This window comes from Ailuropoda melanoleuca, chromosome 8 (assembly GCF_002007445.2).
Source record: "Ailuropoda melanoleuca isolate Jingjing chromosome 8, ASM200744v2, whole genome shotgun sequence".
Classification (NCBI taxonomy): Eukaryota; Metazoa; Chordata; class Mammalia; order Carnivora; family Ursidae; genus Ailuropoda; species Ailuropoda melanoleuca.
In genome coordinates this window covers 5,092,433-5,113,294 of record NC_048225.1, presented here as the reverse complement: position 1 = coordinate 5,113,294, position 20,862 = coordinate 5,092,433, and the positions used below count along the sequence as shown (strand labels likewise).

General features: G+C 43.3%; 1 protein-coding gene across 1 annotated transcript in view; it reads left to right on the top strand.

Moving 5' to 3' along the window:
- The window catches only part of SLC35F2 (solute carrier family 35 member F2), a 43,654-nt gene that overhangs the window by 16,611 nt on the left and 6,181 nt on the right, over nucleotides 1-20,862 (top strand). Inside the window, exons 4-7 of the mRNA XM_034665616.1 lie at nucleotides 11,327-11,502; nucleotides 15,332-15,459; nucleotides 19,548-19,707; nucleotides 20,567-20,723. Of these exons, the coding sequence (XP_034521507.1) occupies nucleotides 11,327-11,502; nucleotides 15,332-15,459; nucleotides 19,548-19,707; nucleotides 20,567-20,723 (621 nt within the window). The remainder of the gene's footprint in view (nucleotides 1-11,326; nucleotides 11,503-15,331; nucleotides 15,460-19,547; nucleotides 19,708-20,566; nucleotides 20,724-20,862) is intronic.

The following is a 20,862-nucleotide window of genomic DNA, read 5'->3' as shown; positions in this document are numbered from 1 at the left end:
ACCGCTGTGCCACTCAGGCGCCCCTAGGCTTATTTCATACATTTCTTACCCCAGGTCTGAGATCAGCCATACTCCAAGGAGCCCTAGTTCTTTTTAGTGGGAAATCATATTTAATTGCCGTATCTAGGCACTTAAGAGTGTTCATGATTGTTGGTTGGTCATAGTTTCAGACTGGCTTTTTAGTGGACAGAGATAGGAATTATATATTTTTAAAATATATAAAATGGCATATGTGTTATTCTAATTTTCAATAAAGTTCAGAACAATACGGGGTTTTAATTTACCCTGTTCCATCTCACATCTTTATCTCCTTTTTCCTATACTATAAGTCAGTGCATCAGTATAATTCCTTTTCTGCTTTATTCCAGTCTCAAAATAACATTACTACCTCCAGGGGTGCCTGGGTGGCTCAGTCGGTGAAGTGTCTGACTCCTGATTTCGGCTCAGGTCGTGATCTCAGCATCATGAGATCGAGCCCTGCATTGAGCTCCACCCTCAGTGGGGAGTCTAGTTGAGATTCTCTCTCTCCCCCTCCCTTTACCCCTTCTTCCAAATCCTGCCTCTAAACAGTTTAAAATATTTTGCAGTTCTTACTGTTCTGTGGTCCATCCCATTAGGAATGCACTGTCAAATTAGTGTTTTAAAGTCATTTGAAATAATTTCTCTCTATTTGGTCTTGCTACCAACTTAAAGCATCCTTAAATCATGTAACATTTTGGTTTTTATTTTATTTATTTATTTAATTGTATTCTATTCTGTTTTAAAGATTTTATGTTTAAGTAGTCTCTACACCCAACGTGGGGCTTGAATTCAAAACCCCAAGATCAAGAGTTGCCTGCTTGTACTGACTGAGCCCGCCAGGCAGGTGCCCCTGTTTTTTATTTTAGACGTGGCTTTTTAAAAATTCTTGCTCTATAATTCTGTAAAACAGTCACATGGCTCCTAAGACAAAACTATAAAACAAGATATATTCAGGCATATACTTTTCACTTTGCTGTCTTTCCTGACCTATAGATCTTTGAAAACAGTTTTCATTTTATCTTTACACTTAAAAATAGCACATACACGGGGCACCTGGGTGGCACAGCGGTTAAGCGTCTGCCTTCAGCTCAGGGCGTGATCCCGGCGTTATGGGATCGAGCCCCACATCAGGCTCCTCTGCTATGAGCCTGCTTCTTCCTCTCCCACTCCCCCTGCTTGTGTTCCCTCTCTCGCTGGCTGTCTCTATCTCTGCCAAATAAATAAATAAAATCTTAAAAAAAAAAATAGCACATACAGGTAAACGTTAACATTTCATACTCCTTTTCCTCGACATTTGCTTCTTTTTAAAGTAGATCCTGGCAGTCACTTTATAGCAGATAGAAATGTTTGCCTGGCTTTTTATAGCCCACAGTCCTCCTTTGTGTTTATTCGGCTACTTCCCTGTTGGTAGGCATTTAGGTTTTTCCTTTAGTCTTTTACTATTATAGATAGTGGTGGAATGAATAGCCTGTATACAGTCCTTTTGTATTTTTGCCGGGGTATCCTGGTGATAGACCCTAGAAGTAAAGTAACTAGAAATGCCCCTGCCATAAGGACTGTGTCATTCTGCTTTCTTACCAGCAATGGTCAGAAGTACTGTTAAGCTTTTCGCAGTGTGGAAAACAGATTCTGACCGGACTGCTGTCATTAGTTCCGTGGACTCCTAGAGTTGAGCGACCTCAGCCTTGGAGGCACTGCCCTAGAGCCCTGCTCCTCGAAGTCTGGTCCAGGCACCACAAACACAGGCAGCACCGAGAGCCGGTGTGAACTGCAGAATCTCAGGCTTCTCTCCAAATGTATTGAATCAGAACGCACAATTTTTTTTAAAGATTTTATTTATTTACTTGAGAGAGAGCAGGAGCATGAGAGAGAGAGCAGGAGCATGAGTGGGGGGAGAGGCAGAGGGAGGAGCTGATTCCCCGCTGAGCAGTGAGCTGGACGCAGGGCTCGATCCCAGGACCCTGAGATCATGAGCTGAGCCAAAGGCAGATGCTTAGCCGACTGAGCCACCCAGGGGCCCCCAGAATGTGCAATTTAACAGGATTTTCAGGTGATTCACATCACATTAAGATTGGAGAAGCGCTGGTCTAGAGTTGTCTTCGGTGCGACCTGTGACTAATTAAATTAAAATGAATTATGTTGAAATACAGTAAAAGCTTCAGGACCTCATTCACGCGCCTACCCCCATTTCAGATGCTCAGTAGCCCCCTTTCCAACGTTCCGTCACTGCAGTGACTCTGCGGCACTGTGTTGGTCTGTGGCTACTCTAGCCATTTACCGCTATTTTAATTTGAATTGAAATTACATAACGTTCAAAATTCAGTTCCTCGTTTACATTGGCCCCATTGCAAGTGCTTCACTGCTGCATGTGGCCGGAGCCTACTGTACTGAATGGTGCATCTATAGAACATTCTCGTCATCGCAGAGATTTCTGTCGGATAGTTCTGGTCAAAAGGTTTCCGAAAGGCTGGGTGAGCCAGAGGCGGGAAGGAAAGAAAATGCATTTCATGCCTAATGCGGTAGGTGCTTTTATGTAGGTTACATTAATGAACCCTTAAACTCATACAGGTGGTGTTACAGCCGTTAAAAAAACAAACCAGGGGTCACCTGGACAGCACAGTCGGTTGAATGTCTGACTCTTGATTTCGGCTCAGGTCCCGATCACATAGGTTGTGACATGGAGCCCCCATTGGGCTCTGCACTCAGTGGGGAGTCAGCTTGGGATTCTCTCTCTCCCTGTCCCTCTGTGCCTGCCCCCATTTGTGGGTGTGTGCTCTCTCTCTGTCAGATGAATAAATAAATCTTAAAAAAACTTTAAAAACAGAAACAGTTTTCGAGAGACAATTCAACTTCATAACACTAATAAGGGGTGGAATTAAACTCTGATTTAAAGTCTACAGTTCTCTATACTGTGTTCACAAGGAATTCTCCTTTCCTAAAGATCACATCTGGGGTGCAGTCTCCACCAGCCTTTTATAAAACAAAACATGATGTGAACCCCTGTTTTCCACTTGCCTGCCCCTGTTCCTCTTCTCTTTCATGTTTCAAATTTAAATCTAGTCCCCAGTGTTCTCTAATTCCTGTGCTTATATTCATGCCACTATCCTATTCCTTGAGTTCACTTCTAAGTGTCTCCTAGCTACAGTATTTGTCTACCTTGCATTTTAATGTTATGAAATGTCATTTACCATTACTACATCTGAAGAATTAATTGCATTTATTCACTAATCTAATAAACATCTACTCTGAGTAAGACATAATCTAGTGGGGGAGAAAGAAAACACACATTTCCTTTCCTTACTTGCCTTCCTTTTAAGGTAATGATATATCCTAGTACACATTCTAATGTTTGAAATTTGGCTTCTTTGGCCTTGAATATGCTTTTTTTACACAAGACTGTGGGTTCTTGTGTTTATTATTCTAGCTCCTTGTGTTTATTAGAATGACAGGGTACTGGGGCACCTGGGGGGCTCAGTGAGTTAGGTATCTGCCTTTGGCTTTGGTTATGGTCCCAGAGTCCTGGGGTCTAGTCCCGCATTGGGCTCCCTGCTCAGTGCGGAGCCTGCTTCTCCCTCTCCCTCTGCCCCTCCCCCTGCTCGTTCTCTCTATCTCTTTCTCAGCTAAATAAATGGACTCTTAAAAAGAAAAAAAAAAGAATGACATGATACACTAGTGGCTAAATTTTTGAATCAGAAATGTAGATATGGAAAGAATAGAACCTGTCGTCAAGGCTGCTTCTCACTATGTAGAGAAAGACTATTTATTTTCTAGCTTGCTGCCAGTATCATTTAAAATGCTGTAGTAATAGACACTAGATAATCTATATGCTACGGGTGAGGATTTGGTCTAAGTGACTATTTCTTTTCAGATTTGTAATAGGATTTTTATAGAGGGGCTGGAAGTTACTGTTCTGTACCAGGTAGGTGTGGTGGATTTTGCCATCTCCCCAAGGAAGGTGTGCTCCGTACAAGTCTTTTAGCCCTAATATGAAATCCTGCCGTTAGCTGACGATGTGCAACCCAGCAGCACAGATTTATTGAGACATAAAGTGAAGAAAAATGTGTGATTTGCATTCCAGCAATGCATTTTATCACTCATTTGGAACTCTTTTTTTTCCTCAAATAAAAGGGAGAGAATAACTCAGTGGTTTGCCATCCTCAATGTATATTAGACTCACCTAGGGGGCTATTCAAATGGACTACTGTTGGGACCCCATCTCCTGAGAATCTGATTTAACTGGTCTGGGCTCAGGTCAGGTTTGATCGTTTGTTTTTAAATTCTCCGATGATTTTTAAAAAATATACGCTCAAGTTAGAGGACTGCTGATCTAACTTATTGCGAGTTAAGAAGAGCTAAAGAAATGAATCAATCTGATCGTTGTGTCTCATGTATATTTTATGTAAAACCAGTGTTTGAAGTAGGCAAGAACCCATATAGCTTTTTCTTCATTCCTGAATCTTCCTGGAAATTGTTGACTCTTCTGGGCCGTAATCAAGTGTTTCACCCTGTGAACCTTCTCTGGGCAGTCGGGATCCTTTCTTCCCCTTAGCCACAGACCCAGCTCAACACCGACACTTTCCATTTTGTTGTGAGGTCTCTCTCCTCAAGCAGACAGAAAGCCCCTTATCTTGTTTAAAAATGGCCAATGTCCCATTCAGCACTGACATGTTCTGGGCACTGTGTTCATCATGGAAGATATAATGTCCCTGTCCTCTTGGAGTAGAGAGTTGGAGGGGGAAGACCCAAGCAGTGTGGTAGGTGTTACTTCAGGGCACAAAGTGTGAGCCCCCTGATGTGGTCTGGGTAGAATAGGGTCTATTCTAGGAGATACATGGGCCTTTTAAATTCTAAATCCCTTTTGCTTAGCATGTGTTAGGAACCCAGCAAACTCCAGTGAATACATGACTGAATACACGAATAAGAGAAGATAGAAGGTATAGTTTCATTAGCAAGTGTGTGCATGAGTATGGATTTTGGAATGGAAGGAATATATGTACTTTTATATTTTCTGAAAGAAGAAAGGGGGAAATAAAGTGCTTTAAAACGCTTTTCTTCTTTCCATCCTTACATTCTCTTTTTAAAAGATTTTTATTTATTTATTTATTTATTTATTTATTTATTTATTTATTTATTTATTTATTTACTTGAGAAAGAGAGCATGAGCAGGGTGAGGGGCAGCGGGAAAAGCAGACTCCCCACTGAGCAGGGAGCCCAACGTGGGGCTCGATCCCAGGACCCTGGGATCATGACCTGAGCCGAAGGCAGATGCTTAACCCACTGAACCACCCAGGTGCCCTAAATTCTTAACTCCATGTCATATATTCAAGTAGTAATGTGGTCAGAAGTGACCTTATTCATTTATCTTCACCTGCTTTCCCACCGTACCCCCTAATGATTGATAGCTCTTGTTTGCTCTGCTTTCTGGAGGCCTGGCTCCCGCAGCAGGAGGCTACCTTGGGAAACGTGTCTTAGACTTGGACCATATCCTGCCATTGAACTTCACTGCAGCAGAGGTTCCGTTTGAAAAACCGTGACAGGATGTATCCCATGGTCAGAGGCACATTGCTTCTGGCAGCTTCCCTTAGAAAGGGGCAGGTTTTGTTATGGTTTAGAGAGTCCCTGTGTTCAGGTCAGAATTCCCCATGGACTAGGACCTTGTGAAATGCGAATGCTTAAATGTGAGGCCATGGTAACAAAAATTGTTTGAGGCCTTTGGTATCTCTCTAGAAAGTCTGAGTAGTTTCCTGTTCTTTCTCCCTTTGTTCAACCTCCATCCCCTTCAGCTTCTCAGCTTCTCCCTCTCTCCCTGTCTCTTGCTCTCTTGCTTCTCCATTATAGATGAGGTCATTATGATTTGGAGCCAAGAGAAGTGCATTCCTGTAACTTTAAATCTCCATACTCAGTTTGCGACTTTTTTTTTTAGAAGATGGTGATACTTTATAGTGGAGGACAGCTTGCTTAATTGTGCTATTTTAGATGGCAAATGGCAGCTTACTAGAGGAATTTTGTCAATTTGTGAACAGGATTTCATGCTTCCAGACTTCTTATTCTCACTTATTTCAAATGTATCGTTGCTTTTGAGGCCATTATGGGATGTGAAAAATGTTCCGAATTTGGTTAGGTTATGGGTCACTTGGTTAGCTCTCTGGTGCCTTGTACTTCGGACCTCCAGCTGCCCGCTGATGGACAGGGAAGCAGGGTTCATACTGGTAGGAGAGAGATCTGCCTAGGTGCCTTTCTTGGCAGCGAGGTGGGGGGCAAGGGTCCCTTGAAGAAGGGGTTTTCAGGTATCAGCTCTGTTATGAAATCATAAGAGAAGGGACACAGAGGGGTCTGGGGGAGAGGAGTGAGGAGAAAGAGATCAGAAAATAAGAAGATACCAACTTTGAGGGATGATCTCACGTATTATCCCAAAACCATGTGTTGCCAGGGGAACAGCAGATATTTGGTGATCAGAAAATTTGGGCATCAGCTCGGCTTCTGTATCATCTTGGGCAAAACACTTCCTTCTTCTGGTTCACCATCTCTTCAACTCAAAAAATAAAGTGGGGATTAGCACCAAAGGTCTATACTTCTGAGACATCCTTCCAGGGAGGAGAGGAGAAGTTTCCCTAGGTCCTTTAAGTAAATCTGAACCCCTGATCCAGTCTTTTAATAGCTGAGAGCACTGACTTCCTCAGCCTTCTCCTGGTTGTACGACTGTGGGTGAATCATGGAGCCTCTCTGGGTATCGTTTTCCTCGTCCGTAACAGGAGGGTAGTTGTACTTTTCTCTGGTAGTCGTGAGGATTATGTTGAGAACGTGTGCTATAGCGATACCAGTTGAACAGTGAAATGCAGGAGAATTGGAACCATTTCTTTGTTTAGGTGTTTTTCCTCACATGATCCCTGAGGGAAGTATGCAGCTGGGGACAGTGACACAGAATGAATACACTTCCCCGCTTTCTGGCTTTGGCTGCTTAACTTCTGTAGTGCTCTAGGCAGACCAAGTAGCGAATTTCTTTTCTTTAGCCTAAAATCTAGAATCAGTGTCTCCTTTAGAAAGAAGTGAGCAGGAGAGGAAGACTTCAAAACCCTGGATGCATTTTGCCTCATCCTCCTGTGATGGGCAGAGCATCCCCAGAAAGACTGCTACCCTTGTGGGGGCAAGTCCTGAACTCTTTGCTCACCTGGCTGAAAATGTCCTTCTGTAGCCTAAAAAAAGGTCTTTGCATCTGGCCAGTTACTGATACATTCTTCCCCTTGAAGGGTGGAGATTCCTGTAGTTCCTTCCTTTTGAGAGTAACAGAGTAAACAACATGAAGTAATAGAACCCTTTAAAGAGCCATCTAGCAAAACAAATAAAATTGAAGACGCTTCTTCTAGCCTAAGAGCAACCATTCCACTCTGTTTCTTCAGAGCAAATGATTCCTTTATAAACTTTGTGAAGCAAATAGGAAGCCATTATATTTGTAGGATACTCTGAGTAGTCCCTATCAGGCCATCCTGAGTGCTTATGTCAGGCCACCCTGAGATTATATCTGAGCATTTCAGCAGCCCAGTTGCATCAGTTTGCTAAAAACCAGAAAAACTCTTCAGATTTGTCCTCTGGGAGACATATGCAAGAGTACATGTAGAGGCATTGTTTATAAGAGCACGTGCGCGCGCACACACACACGTTGGAATACAGCTTCAATATCAAGAAGGAAATGGATAAAGTGATATCATGTAGTAAAAAGGAATGAACCACGACTAACGTATCAACACAGGGACTCTCCTGCAATGTCAATCAAAATAGCGAGTTGCGACAGAAGTATACATACATATTATGCTGTTTATATAAAATTTTAAAACAAGCAGAACAGTGCTATTTATTGCTTAGGGATATTTACATAAATATTAAAATATATGGAAATGCATGGCATGATAAATGCCCAGTTCTAGAATAGCTAGTTACCGCAGAGAGCTGAGGCTGGGGAGAGCAGAGGGGGATATGTTGGTGTTGCTAGTGTTTTGTGCTTAAGCTCCCGGGTAGATACATAAATGCATGTTGGCTGTACATTATACTTTGTTGTATTTTAAATATCTTACAGAAATTTAAAAAATCAAAAATTGAAGCTGTGAGAGTAGTCCAAGATGAGACTGGCAAAGTGAGCCAGGGGTCAGATATAGGGGTGCCCTGTAGGCTTTCATCTAAGGACAAAGGGGATCCATAGAAAGATTTCAGGAAGCGTGAGAGCAGGAGGAGCAGATGGAGAGGGAGGGAATCCTAAGTAGGCTCCATGCTCAGTGTGGAGCTGGATGTGGGGCTTGATCTCACGACCCTGAGATCACGCCCTGAGCCGAAATCAAGTCGGACCCTTAACTGACTGAGGCACCCAGGCGCCCCTCAGTTTTTATCTTCTTGTCCTGACACGTGGCAAAAGCTCTGCAAGTGTTGGTTGACTCACCCCACAAACTTCCCTTTTCTCTTTCAGCCCCTGGGCTAGGATTGTTTGAGGTTAGTTGCAAATTACTGAAACAGTCATTCCAGAGGAAAAAATACACTGTAAACTCTTAGAACAGATATTCTGCAGTTTTGATATTTGCTACTTTGCCTAGAGCAACTCTGGAAGGATTTATATGGAGAGCATTTCAAACAAAAGGGGCGGTGTTCTTGGTCCTGATCTCTGATCCTTCCAGGAGTTGTCTTTATAATCTCTTTTCAATTTCTTTTTTGTCAGTCTTCACATGTTCACTCTTACTGCCTTCTGCTCATCTCCCAGATCTGTTTAAACGTCATTGATCCTTCAACAAGATGATAATGATAATAAATAATAATAAACCTGTCTTCAGCACTGCTGCTTATTCTTCAGACTTTCCTTATCTCTGTTCTCCTTTTCATCATTTTAAAAAAGCAGCCGTTTATGCTTGGTGCATTCACTGGCTTGTGGTCTACTCACCCCACCCACTGGAATCTGACTTGAGGCATTCCCACTGGCCAAATCCTTTCCTGCAAAGGTCTGAGCAACTTCCAGCTTGCCGATCCAGCTGTGTCTCTTTAGCCATAATGCCACCCCTTCTCTCTGTACTTTTTGATACTATCGAATTGATCATCTCTTGATTTTAAAAAAGTTTTTCTCCTCTTAGCTTCTGTGTCACGCACTCTCATATTTTCTGGTGTTTCTCTGACTTTTGCACTTCACTGGAAAACTAGAGAAGTATCTTATATCTTATATTTGGACTTACCGTATATTTGGGCATGTATGATCATTTCTTTATCCATTTACATTCATTCAGCAAATACTGAGTGACAACAAAGTGCCAGGCCCTTGCTGTGTGTAGTGGAGAGAAGACAGAGGCGGTCTACCTTTCTGAAGTCCAGAGTTTCAACTTTGTTATTTAATACCGTGTGACAGATTACCACAAACTTAGTGACTTGAAATAAACTCCGTTGTTGTGGGTCAGGCCTCTCTCTGCTCTCTGCTCCGGGGCCTCTCGCAGGGCTGTGGTTGTGGTCTCTGCCGGGGCTGGGGACCCAGCTGCAGCCTCCCGTGGGGAGGACTCTGCCTCCAGACTCACGTTGATGTTAGCGAGACGCATTTCCTTGTGGGCCGGTGCGCTGACTTTCTCAGTTCCTTGCTGGGGTTTGGCCGGGGGCACCTTCAGTTCCTCTCCACGTGGGTTTCTCTGTACAAGGAGAGGGAAGTTAGCAGGGAAGAGAGTCGAGTTGACTTGCAAGACGGAAGTGACAACCTTATGGAATGTATTCGTGGAAATGACATCCCGCTACTTTTACTGTGTTGCACTGGTTAGAAGCAAGTCACGGATCCTGCACACACAAGGGGAGATTACCCAGGGCGAAAATGCCAGGATGCAGAGACTCACCAGGGGCCTTCTTAGAGTCCGCCTGTCAAACCTCTCACTGTTTTCCCTCCAGCGATACAGCCCTCTCAGTTTCTTCTGCTCTCACGCTGAACTCATGACCCTCCCCTTGCCCACACCTACCTCTTGTCCTGTATTCCCTGACCTGGTCAGCAGCCTCGTATCTGTCCAGTCATCTACTCTAGAAACCCAGTGATCAGGGCTTCTGGGTGGCTCAGTCAGTTGAGCGGCTGACTCTTGGTTTTGGCTCAGGTCATGGTCTCAGGGTCGTGGGATTGAGCCCTGTGGCTGGCTCCACGCTCAGCCCAGAGTCTGCGAGAGAGTCTCTGTCTCCCTTTCCCCCTGCCCCTCCCCACCCTGTGCTTGCTCGTGCTCTCTTTCCCTCTCTCCCAAATAAATAAATAAAAATCTTAAAAAAGAAAGAAACCCAGGGATCATTTTCAGCAGTCCCCCTGAGGTTTATTGGGTGGCTGGGTTCCATACGTTCTATGCCTGGGGAGCCTTTCACACCATCCTCTACTTTCCATTTGCTGACATGGCTTTCGTTGCTTGTTAAGATGCCTCTTCTTTTTAAATGCCAAAAGGCAGAGTCTGGGTCTTATTCTTCTATGGATCCCAGGTGCCCTCCTCTAGAGCAGGGATTCAGTGTCGGCTACACTGGCATCACCCAGGGAGCTTGGAGCATCAGCAATGCCTGGGACCCACTGCCAGAGACGCTGATGTGCTCGGTCTGGGTGCAGCTGAACGTTGGCATTCAAAATCTTGGTGATTTGGGGGCACCTGGGTGGCTGAGTCGGTTAGTGTCGGACTCTTGATTTTGACTCAGGTCATGATCTCAGGGTCTTGGGATCAAGGCCCGCATCAGGCTCTGTGCTCAGTGGGGAGTCTGCTTGAGGTTCTCTCTGCCTTTCCCTCTGCCCCTCCCCCAATGGTGCTCACATGTGTGCGCGTGCTCTCTTTCTCTCTCAAATAAATAAAAAATAAAACTTCACAAAGTCTCCATGATTCAAACATGCAGGCAACCTTGAAAGCCATTGCTTCTCATTGAAGAAATCAAGTCTCTGGCACAATGAAAGGATGAGAAAATGGTAAACGCTTCACGTGTAGGAAGAATTTAAAACTAGAGTTAAAGTTAAAAAAAAAAATCACCTACATACTTCAACTAGTATATGACACAGCTTAGTAATCCACACGATCTCTATATGGTCAGTGAAGTTGGGGAATGTGTATTTTTGTAGGAATGAGGAGGAAAATCAGAAATGTGAAGGATTAAAGATATAGTCTCTCAAAATACAAAACTTTAGTTTTTGTGCATATGAAGTAAGCAATAAAGTGAAAAAAAAGGACCACCTGGAATAATTAGAATATTTTTTTGTGTTGAGTGTGTGTGTGTGTGTGTGTGTGTGTGTGTGTAAGGAATAACTTACTTGCCATTTATTCTGATTTTCTCCTTTATTTTCCAGGAATATTTTGAAGACAATTGCCCTGGGTCAGATGTTGTCCTTGTGTATATGTGGGACAGCCATCACCAGCCAGTACCTGGCAGAAAAATACAAAGTGAACACCCCCATGCTTCAGAGTTTTATCAACTATTGCTTGCTGTTTCTATTTTATACAGGGATACTGGCGTTTCAATCAGGTAGGTCACATGTGAGGATGACCTTTTCAACAAATTATCTTCATAAAAATGTTTGGCTTCTAGATATTTAAGAAATAAAATGTGAGGTAAAACCTAGAACAGGAAACTATTTTTCATAGAAGTTATTAGAAAAATATGACTGAATGCTCTGAAAATTTATGGAGATTTATGTATAATTCTCTGAAATTGTTGATTAGAACAGGTAGCACCAAACTGTCCTGGTAGAAGTTGTCAAAAAAATTTAAAAAAGTGCTGGGGCGCCTGGCTGGCTCCGCATGGGACTCTTGACCTGGGGGTCATGAGTTCAAGCCCCATGTTTCTGTAGAGATTACTTAAAAGAAATTAAATTAAAAAAAAAGTGGAAATGCCATTATGCCATATAGGTTTTATTTTTTTCTCCTGTGGTTGATAAATTTAAGAGACAATACTAAAAACCCTTAAAAAGAGCCTTGTTCTTCAAAATATATATTTCCAGCCAAGTGGAGAACGTTAAATGGAACATCGGTTATGTGTAGATCAAGTCTGTGNCAGGTGCCCTCCTCTAGAGCAGGGATTCAGTGTCGGCTACACTGGCATCACCCAGGGAGCTTGGAGCATCAGCAATGCCTGGGACCCACTGCCAGAGACGCTGATGTGCTCGGTCTGGGTGCAGCTGAACGTTGGCATTCAAAATCTTGGTGATTTGGGGGCACCTGGGTGGCTGAGTCGGTTAGTGTCGGACTCTTGATTTTGACTCAGGTCATGATCTCAGGGTCTTGGGATCAAGCCCCGCATCAGGCTCTGTGCTCAGTGGGGAGTCTGCTTGAGGTTCTCTCTGCCTTTCCCTCTGCCCCTCCCCCAATGGTGCTCACATGTGTGCGCGTGCTCTCTTTCTCTCTCAAATAAATAAAAAATAAAACTTCACAAAGTCTCCATGATTCAAACATGCAGGCAACCTTGAAAGCCATTGCTTCTCATTGAAGAAATCAAGTCTCTGGCACAATGAAAGGATGAGAAAATGGTAAACGCTTCACGTGTAGGAAGAATTTAAAACTAGAGTTAAAGTTAAAAAAAAAAATCACCTACATACTTCAACTAGTATATGACACAGCTTAGTAATCCACACGATCTCTATATGGTCAGTGAAGTTGGGGAATGTGTATTTTTGTAGGAATGAGGAGGAAAATCAGAAATGTGAAGGATTAAAGATATAGTCTCTCAAAATACAAAACTTTAGTTTTTGTGCATATGAAGTAAGCAATAAAGTGAAAAAAAAGGACCACCTGGAATAATTAGAATATTTTTTTGTGTTGAGTGTGTGTGTGTGTGTGTGTGTGTGTGTGTGTAAGGAATAACTTACTTGCCATTTATTCTGATTTTCTCCTTTATTTTCCAGGAATATTTTGAAGACAATTGCCCTGGGTCAGATGTTGTCCTTGTGTATATGTGGGACAGCCATCACCAGCCAGTACCTGGCAGAAAAATACAAAGTGAACACCCCCATGCTTCAGAGTTTTATCAACTATTGCTTGCTGTTTCTATTTTATACAGGGATACTGGCGTTTCAATCAGGTAGGTCACATGTGAGGATGACCTTTTCAACAAATTATCTTCATAAAAATGTTTGGCTTCTAGATATTTAAGAAATAAAATGTGAGGTAAAACCTAGAACAGGAAACTATTTTTCATAGAAGTTATTAGAAAAATATGACTGAATGCTCTGAAAATTTATGGAGATTTATGTATAATTCTCTGAAATTGTTGATTAGAACAGGTAGCACCAAACTGTCCTGGTAGAAGTTGTCAAAAAAATTTAAAAAAGTGCTGGGGCGCCTGGCTGGCTCAGCATGGGACTCTTGACCTGGGGGTCATGAGTTCAAGCCCCATGTTTCTGTAGAGATTACTTAAAAGAAATTAAATTTAAAAAAAAGTGGAAATGCCATTATGCCATATAGGTTTTATTTTTTTCTCCTGTGGTTGATAAATTTAAGAGACAATACTAAAAACCCTTAAAAAGAGCCTTGTTCTTCAAAATATATATTTCCAGCCAAGTGGAGAACGTTAAATGGAACATCGGTTATGTGTAGATCAAGTCTGTGTTGTGAGAGAGACAAACACAAGGAATTGGCAAGGAATTAACATCTTTATCACTGCCTGGTTGTTGTTTTTTAAAGAATTTATCATTCTTTTTTGGGTAAGATTTATTTATTACAGGGAGAGAGAGAAAGTGTGTGCGTGCAAGCAGGGGGAGGGGCAGAGGGAGAGAATCTCAAGCAGACCCCTGCTGAGTGTGGAGCCTGATGTGGGGCTCGATCTCACAACCCTGAGATCATGACATGAGCCAAAACCAAGAATCGGAGGCTTAACCGACTGAACCAGCCAGATGCCTGGGTGAAGTTGTTTTAGAATCATGATAGAATTATTATTTCTAGCTAGCTACACAGAAAATGGGGAAAGCTGGATTCTGGCTGACGTTACTGTGTGAGGCATCATTTTAATTGCTTAACTCACTTTGGTGATGTGTTACCTCACTGAATCCTCCCAATGAAGCAGGTGGGTATTACTATTACCCCCGCTTTGCTGGTGAGGAAACTGAAGTGTGCAGCACTAGGTAATGGGCTGTGAGTCATGTCGGTAGGAACTGGAGCCAGTTTCCGACCCAGCCAGCCTGCCCCTGAGCACAGCTCTCACCAGCACTCCACACTAAGGGCTGCCAGTCATGACAAACATCCTTGTCACAAGAGGAGAGCATGACTTTGAAAAATAAATGAAATGAGATTGAACTCGGAAACTTGAAGACGATGGGTAACCCAGACCGATCGGGAGGGGGCAGTACTTCCATTTTCATCATCTTAAGGTGCATAATGAAATCACTGGTATTTGCGCATCCTCATTAATATGGACTTAATGCACAGTGGTATCCAGTGTCTGGATAAGTGACTTATTTTTGAAAGAAAGTGGAAACCAGTGGTGGGAGAGGGGAAAGTGTCTTAAGGGGAAAGTACCAAATTTGGTAAGAGCTTTAGGAGTTGGAAATAGAATTGGGTACATGGTTAATAGCCCTGGACTTTGTTCCTCTCTAAACACTAGCCTTTAGGAAGTCAGCGTGACTCATAAGGACATCAGTGAGGTCCCCCTGCGGGATGGCTGGTGGGTGCCTGCCACGTCATGTTGAGGAAGACTAACGTTGTGTTTTCAGGATGTTCCTGATAATTGGGTTTTAATGATAATTATTTGGTCATGATTCCCACTTGTAGGTTATTTTCACCATAAAGCCTTCTCATATATGCGCTGACTACGTATCTCCTGTCTACTAGATTCTCCAGAGAAGTGAATTGCAATTAACTTGAATAAGTAGAATTTAGGGGATAAAAGATGTTTCTTCAATGATGCCACCAAATCTTTTTTTCCCACACTTACCACTGAGTTCATTTTCTCTTGAAAGAACATCTCTTCCAAAAGAATGATCACGTGCAGAGGTTAAATAACCAATGAAGTCATAAGATAACATTTGATTTTTTAGAATAATCTGTAGCTTGTCAGGAATGGCAGCATCCAAACCCGTACCTGGTTATTATATTTCTGTTACAGTAGGAAATGAAATTTAGCCGCTTTTCTCCTATTCACTTTCTCTGTGGTGTTTTCTTTAAACCCTTGGTCTATGTGGACATCTTAGCTGGGGTCTCATAATGGAAAAAAATCTGACCCTTGCTGAGCTATTGTGGGCATTTTGGTTACGAGTCATGGAAATTCGGAGAGGCCACCTTTACTTTGACTCTTTAATCTCTAAATTGACATTCGTACCATCATTTTCAAGTAACATGTACCAACCCAGATTTCTTTCAACCAGGTAGCGATAACCTTTTAACCATCTTGAAGAGAAAATGGTGGAAGTACATCCTGCTTGGGCTAGCAGATGTGGAAGCTAATTACCTGATTGTCAAAGCATACCAGTACACCACTCTAACCAGTGTCCAGGTAAGGGGCCCTCCTCTGACCCGTGTGGATTTTTCAGCTTCAACAGAAGAATTGGAACCCATCTGTGCTAATAAAATTTTACCGAAAAGCTGTTCATTTACAGAAAACCTATTCATTTACAGAAAACCTAACCACAGGTGGGTGCGATCTGTTTCTTCGAGGAGCATATGTGCTAACGAGTAGAATTTCCTGGAATTAGTGAAAATGTATACAAGTTAATCAGTTCTCAAACTGCCAGTGCTGTTACACAATAAAACAGTTGCTACAAAAGTAAGCATTAATACTTAGTTGGCAATTGTGGTGTGATGTGGACGAGCGTCCTTATTTAGTTTGCTTAAAGATGGCATATAGAGTGAGTATAGTTTTGTGCCACAGAAAAGTTGGAGGTTTGCTAGTAAAGTAGACATTCAAGACAAAAGGAACTGTTGGAATCACTGGAAAGAACCTTGTAGACATCAGGGGTAGAGATTAAGCACCTTGAGTAGCCAGAGGTAAAACTGATACCCCTATTCCTTTTTTAGGTTTATTCTTGCTGGATTGAGAGAAAAATGTTCCTGCAGAGCAGTGCTTTTTAACTAGGTGTTGAGGAAGACTGATTCAGTTGTCTTGATGTGAGCAGACTCTGGGCTGTATCATGACACTGACTCACTACTGTTAACGAGGAAATGTTTCATGAAGGGGGGTGAAAGTGAGAGACTCCAATGCCAGGTTTAGTCTTCACACTTTAATAAATTTGTGACTTTTTTCTTTTCAAGTTTTTTATTTATTTGAGAGAAAGAGTGAGAGAGAGAGAACATGAGCTGGGGTGAGGAGCAGAGGGAGAAACAGACTCCCTGCTGAACAGGGAGCCCGATGTGGAGCTTGATCCCAGGACCCTGGGATCATGACCTGAGCCAAAGGCAGACACTTCACTGACTGAGCCACCCAGGCACCCCTATATTTGTAATTTTTTGATGCATCAGTTTTCTCACTATATGAAACAGAGATGTCCTTATTTCATCTCTGGAAAAATTAAAGTGTAATTCAACTTATTTCACTCGAGGGACCCCTGGGTGGCTCATTCGGGGTTAAGCATCTGCCTTCCGCTCAAGTCATGATCCGAGGGTCCTGGGATGGAGTCCTGCATTGGGCTCCTTGCTCAGCAGGGAGCCTGCTTCTCCCTCTGCCTGCTGCTCCCTCTGCTTGTTCTCTTCCTGACAAATAAATAAATAAAATCTTTAAAAAAAGACTTATTTCACTTGGAAGATGTAAGGATTGATGAAAATTCAGTAGTTTTCCAACGTGAAGATACATTAAATGCTACTATTATCTGAATGCGTCATACTAAATATTTTTTCTTCTGTAACATTGTGCTAGTTGAGCTAAGCATTGTCTTCAGTGGACCTTTTGGTTTAGGGAAATATGGGTTATGACAGATATCACAGGAGGCACCTAGAAAACCCAGCATTCACAAACCAGGAGTTACCTAAAGGATCAAGTTCATCAGAAATAGAATTAAGTGTGCTTTTAGCTATGGGTTATAAGCGTATATGTATGTGGAAAATGGCACGTTTCTAGTCACATCTACCCTCCTAATCTCATACACAATTTAATGACTTGATTATAATTCCCAGAAACTTTGGTTGCTGACAACCAAGGATGACCGGTTTGACTTGGTGCAAGGTCTAAACACAGCTAAGCAAAAATACTTACAGTTGGGTCTTTGTGACTGAAGCTCACACCTTAGACTATAGAAAACAATTTCTTTCATTCTACCCATGTAGAAAAACCTAAGCATTTGGTTGCCAAACATGACGTGCTTCTGGCCCTCGCAAGGAGTCTGTTATAAAACGGGCATCTGGCCGCTAAAGCTCCCTGCTGCAGTGTCTGGGGACTGTCACCGTGGCTCTTCCAGCTGGTTCTCTACTTGAGTACATCTGCGGTATGGGTGGAAGGGTGGAGGTTGGGCTCAGGGGGTCTGGAATGGCGACCGCTGACGGAGTGGTTTACGGGAGGTTCATGACGTGGCTGTCGGCGCCCTGTGGAGTAGGTTTCTACCCATGTGTCCTCCCGCTTTACCCCACCTCTGTTCCTTCCCCACCCACAGCCAGCTTCTCCTCCATTGGGCTGCTGCTCTGTTCTTTCTAGAACACAGTGCTGTTTGAAGCCCCCGTCCTCCATTCTCCAAGGCCTCCTTCAAGCTCACTTTCTCCTGTCTGCTCCATCTCTAATAAAGTATTTCCAACAAAGCCTAACTCAGTTTTGTATCTGTGCCTTCCCCACTCGGGGGTCTGACTTCGTACCTTGCCAACTGTGGCTGAACAATAATTTTTAAAGATTAAATTAAATAGGGAGGCTCTTGGGACTGAATGCATCAAGGAGAAGGCATCCATCACCAGGAGTACTCTGTGATGAGAAGTGATGTAGATAGATGGCCCAGTGTGCTAGGTAGCAGGTGAGGAGTCGTGGAACTTTATGGTAGGAAGGGACCTGTGAGATCATTTGGTCTCATGTCTTCATTTCATATTGTGACGCCTAGGGGCACTGGCTGGGGAGCATGCCGCTGGTCAGTGGCGGGATGACATAGGCAGCTCCCTTAGATGGCCACTCTTTGCCCACCAAAAATTGTTAGAACAGATTTTTTAAAAAGATTTTATTTATTTATTTGACAGAGAGATAGCGAGAGAGCACAAGCAGGAGGCGGCAGGCAGAGGGAAAGGGAGAAGCAGGCTCCTCGCTGAGCAGGGAGCCCAGTGCAGGACTCGATGCTGGGACCCTGGGATCATGACCTGAGCTGAAGGCAGGCAGCTGAGTCACCCAGGCGCCCCCAAAATAGAATAAATTTAAGTTTTATTTTAAGACACAATTTAAGGATAGGGAGTCTCCTGTGAGAGTTTTGAGAGTGACCTTTTTTTCCACTTTTTTTTGTTTAGGAACATCGTTTAGACTTTGTTAAGTCATTATGGCTGGATTGTGCTGGTGTCTTCCGGGGACGGGCTGTTATCATTTGCATGGTTTAATGGTTTGTTATTCGGGCTGGCTCAAGAAAGCACTTAGGGGATTAGAGCTCTGCAGCTGGAATAAATAACAAGGCAAGGTGCCCGCGCCGGGCCCCCTGGAATGACACTGCAGTGCAAGGCAATCAGTCAGCCCTGGACGGGCTCGAACAGGCTGTGGGAGATTTAGGGGCCTGCCTTGTCCAAAATGAGACAGACACAGAGAGAATCTGAGACAAGGTTAAAAAAAGAACAGGGGGAGCAGTAAAACCGGTTCAGGAGTATTGTCAGTATACGGAATAAATTTTATCCTTGAATGCACTTCACAGAATTTGTGAATTCAAGAATCAAATCTCCAGTTTTTCCCTTTACTAGTGATTTTGAATTTGCTGTGATTTTGGCACTGCCTTCTAGCCTGGAAATATCGGGGGTGGAGGAAGTATTTTCTGGACCCACGATCAACAGGTGATGGAATATTCGATGAAGATGAGCAGGAGAGTTCATTGTGAGCTAGGGTGGGGTTGGACACTGTCAGGGAGATGGTGCTTTTGGCTTTCTGACAATCTCTTGTACTTCTTGGTAGCGCTCAGCCCAACGACAATTAAATATCTGCTTGTGTGACTATTCATTCTGTGTCTGTCCAGCCTGTATGCTCCTGAGGGCTGGGCTGTGTCTCATTCTCTACGCTCCAGCTCTTCTCCTAGGGTCTCCCCCCATGAGGTGCGAAAGTATTGGTGGACTGAGTGGGTGCCTGATGCTGGACTTAGGAGAACCGCGGGCGGCAGGCTAGAGATAGAGCACGGGTTGTGAGGCAGAGTCCCTGGGGTCAGCCACTGGTTCTCCCACTTCCAGCTGTGGGATTTGGGGCAACTCATTTAACCTGTCTGTGCCTTGGTTTTTCTCATACGTAAAATGGGAATCATGGTTTCCATCTCACAGGGCTGTGAAGATTTCAGTGAGACGATCCAGGTAAAGGCAAATCCAGGTAATCCCGGTAAATCGCCATGAGAGACGTACAGGGCGAGCGGGAGTAAACGCGGGCTGCGAGGATTATTTACCCATCTTTTGGCTGAGGACAGATGGCTTACGCTGTTGGTATCTCCTTCCTTGCAGCTTTTGGACTGCTTTGGGATCCCTGTGTTGATGGCTCTCTCGTGGTTTATTCTTTATGCAAGATACCGAGTGATCCACTTCATTGCCGTCGCTGTGTGTCTGCTGGGCGTGGGGACCATGGTCGGTGCAGACATACTAGCGGGAAGGGAAGACAATTCAGGTGAGGCCGCGGTCCTTGCTTCTGCTTGGGTCACAGAAGAAAGGTGTTGCTTATGTTTTTGCTTTTGTATTGCAAAGCTATATGGGAAAAGACAGAAAACATGTCTTGGTTAAACTGTCTTTTAAGTTTTATTTTCAGATTTACTTGCTTCTGCTATTGGAACCCCTTCTACCAAGTGTGCTTTCTGTTTCTGCCCGCCCACGGCCCTTGCTCCTGTTTGCCACACTAAATAGTGTTGTTTTGTCTCCTGAGAGAGAAGTTTCTTTAAATGGTTGCCATCATCCTCTTTTGGCCCATCCATCTGGATTAGTTACTGGAAAAACCTACTCTGGATTCTTGGCTTTTTATCAAAAGGAAACTTCACGTCCACTGGGTGATCTGCCTCTTTTTCAGTCGCTCTGTGGATGAGAACACTTGGACATTGTTTGGGTCAAAGTTCAAACAATGGTTGCTATAAAATCTAAATATGGTCTCTGAATTCTCCCAGTGTACAAGTGATGTCACTGTGTCCTTGCATTGAGGGAAGATGACCTTGACCACCTAACTTCCTTTCCTGTAGATTTTAGTTAATTCCCTCCCATAAATTCCATTAATTTCTTTGTCATAGAATCATTTCCTAAGGCCTTACATTATCCATCTTCTAGTTACGTCGTCTCCCGAGGGGTCAAAATATGAAAAATCAGCAGAATTGTGCCAGAAAGTGAGAGGAGTAAGAGTCCTTGAACTTCTAGAAACCAGGGTTTCTCTTTCTGTAAAATCTTACTTAAATGAATGTGAACCAGATAAACTCCTGGAAACAAGCTAGAAAGGGTCCCCTGTCTTGACACTGTGTACCTTTTTGTGCCTTGTCTTCCTGTAGGTAGTGACGTCCTGATTGGTGACATCTTGGTCCTTCTTGGGGCTTCCCTCTATGCTGTTTCTAACGTGTGTGAAGAATACGTTGTGAAGAAGCTGAGCAGACAGGAGTTTTTAGGGATGGTGGGCTTATTCGGAACCATTATCAGCGGCATACAGCTGTAAGAGTCTATAAATCTCCCTTAAAAACAAAATAAGCCCTTATATGGTATGTGGTTACTTTCCAGCTACTAATATTCATTGCTGATTTGGCCCAGATTCCCATTTGGAATCAGTAACTTGCTAACTATTAGAAGTTTC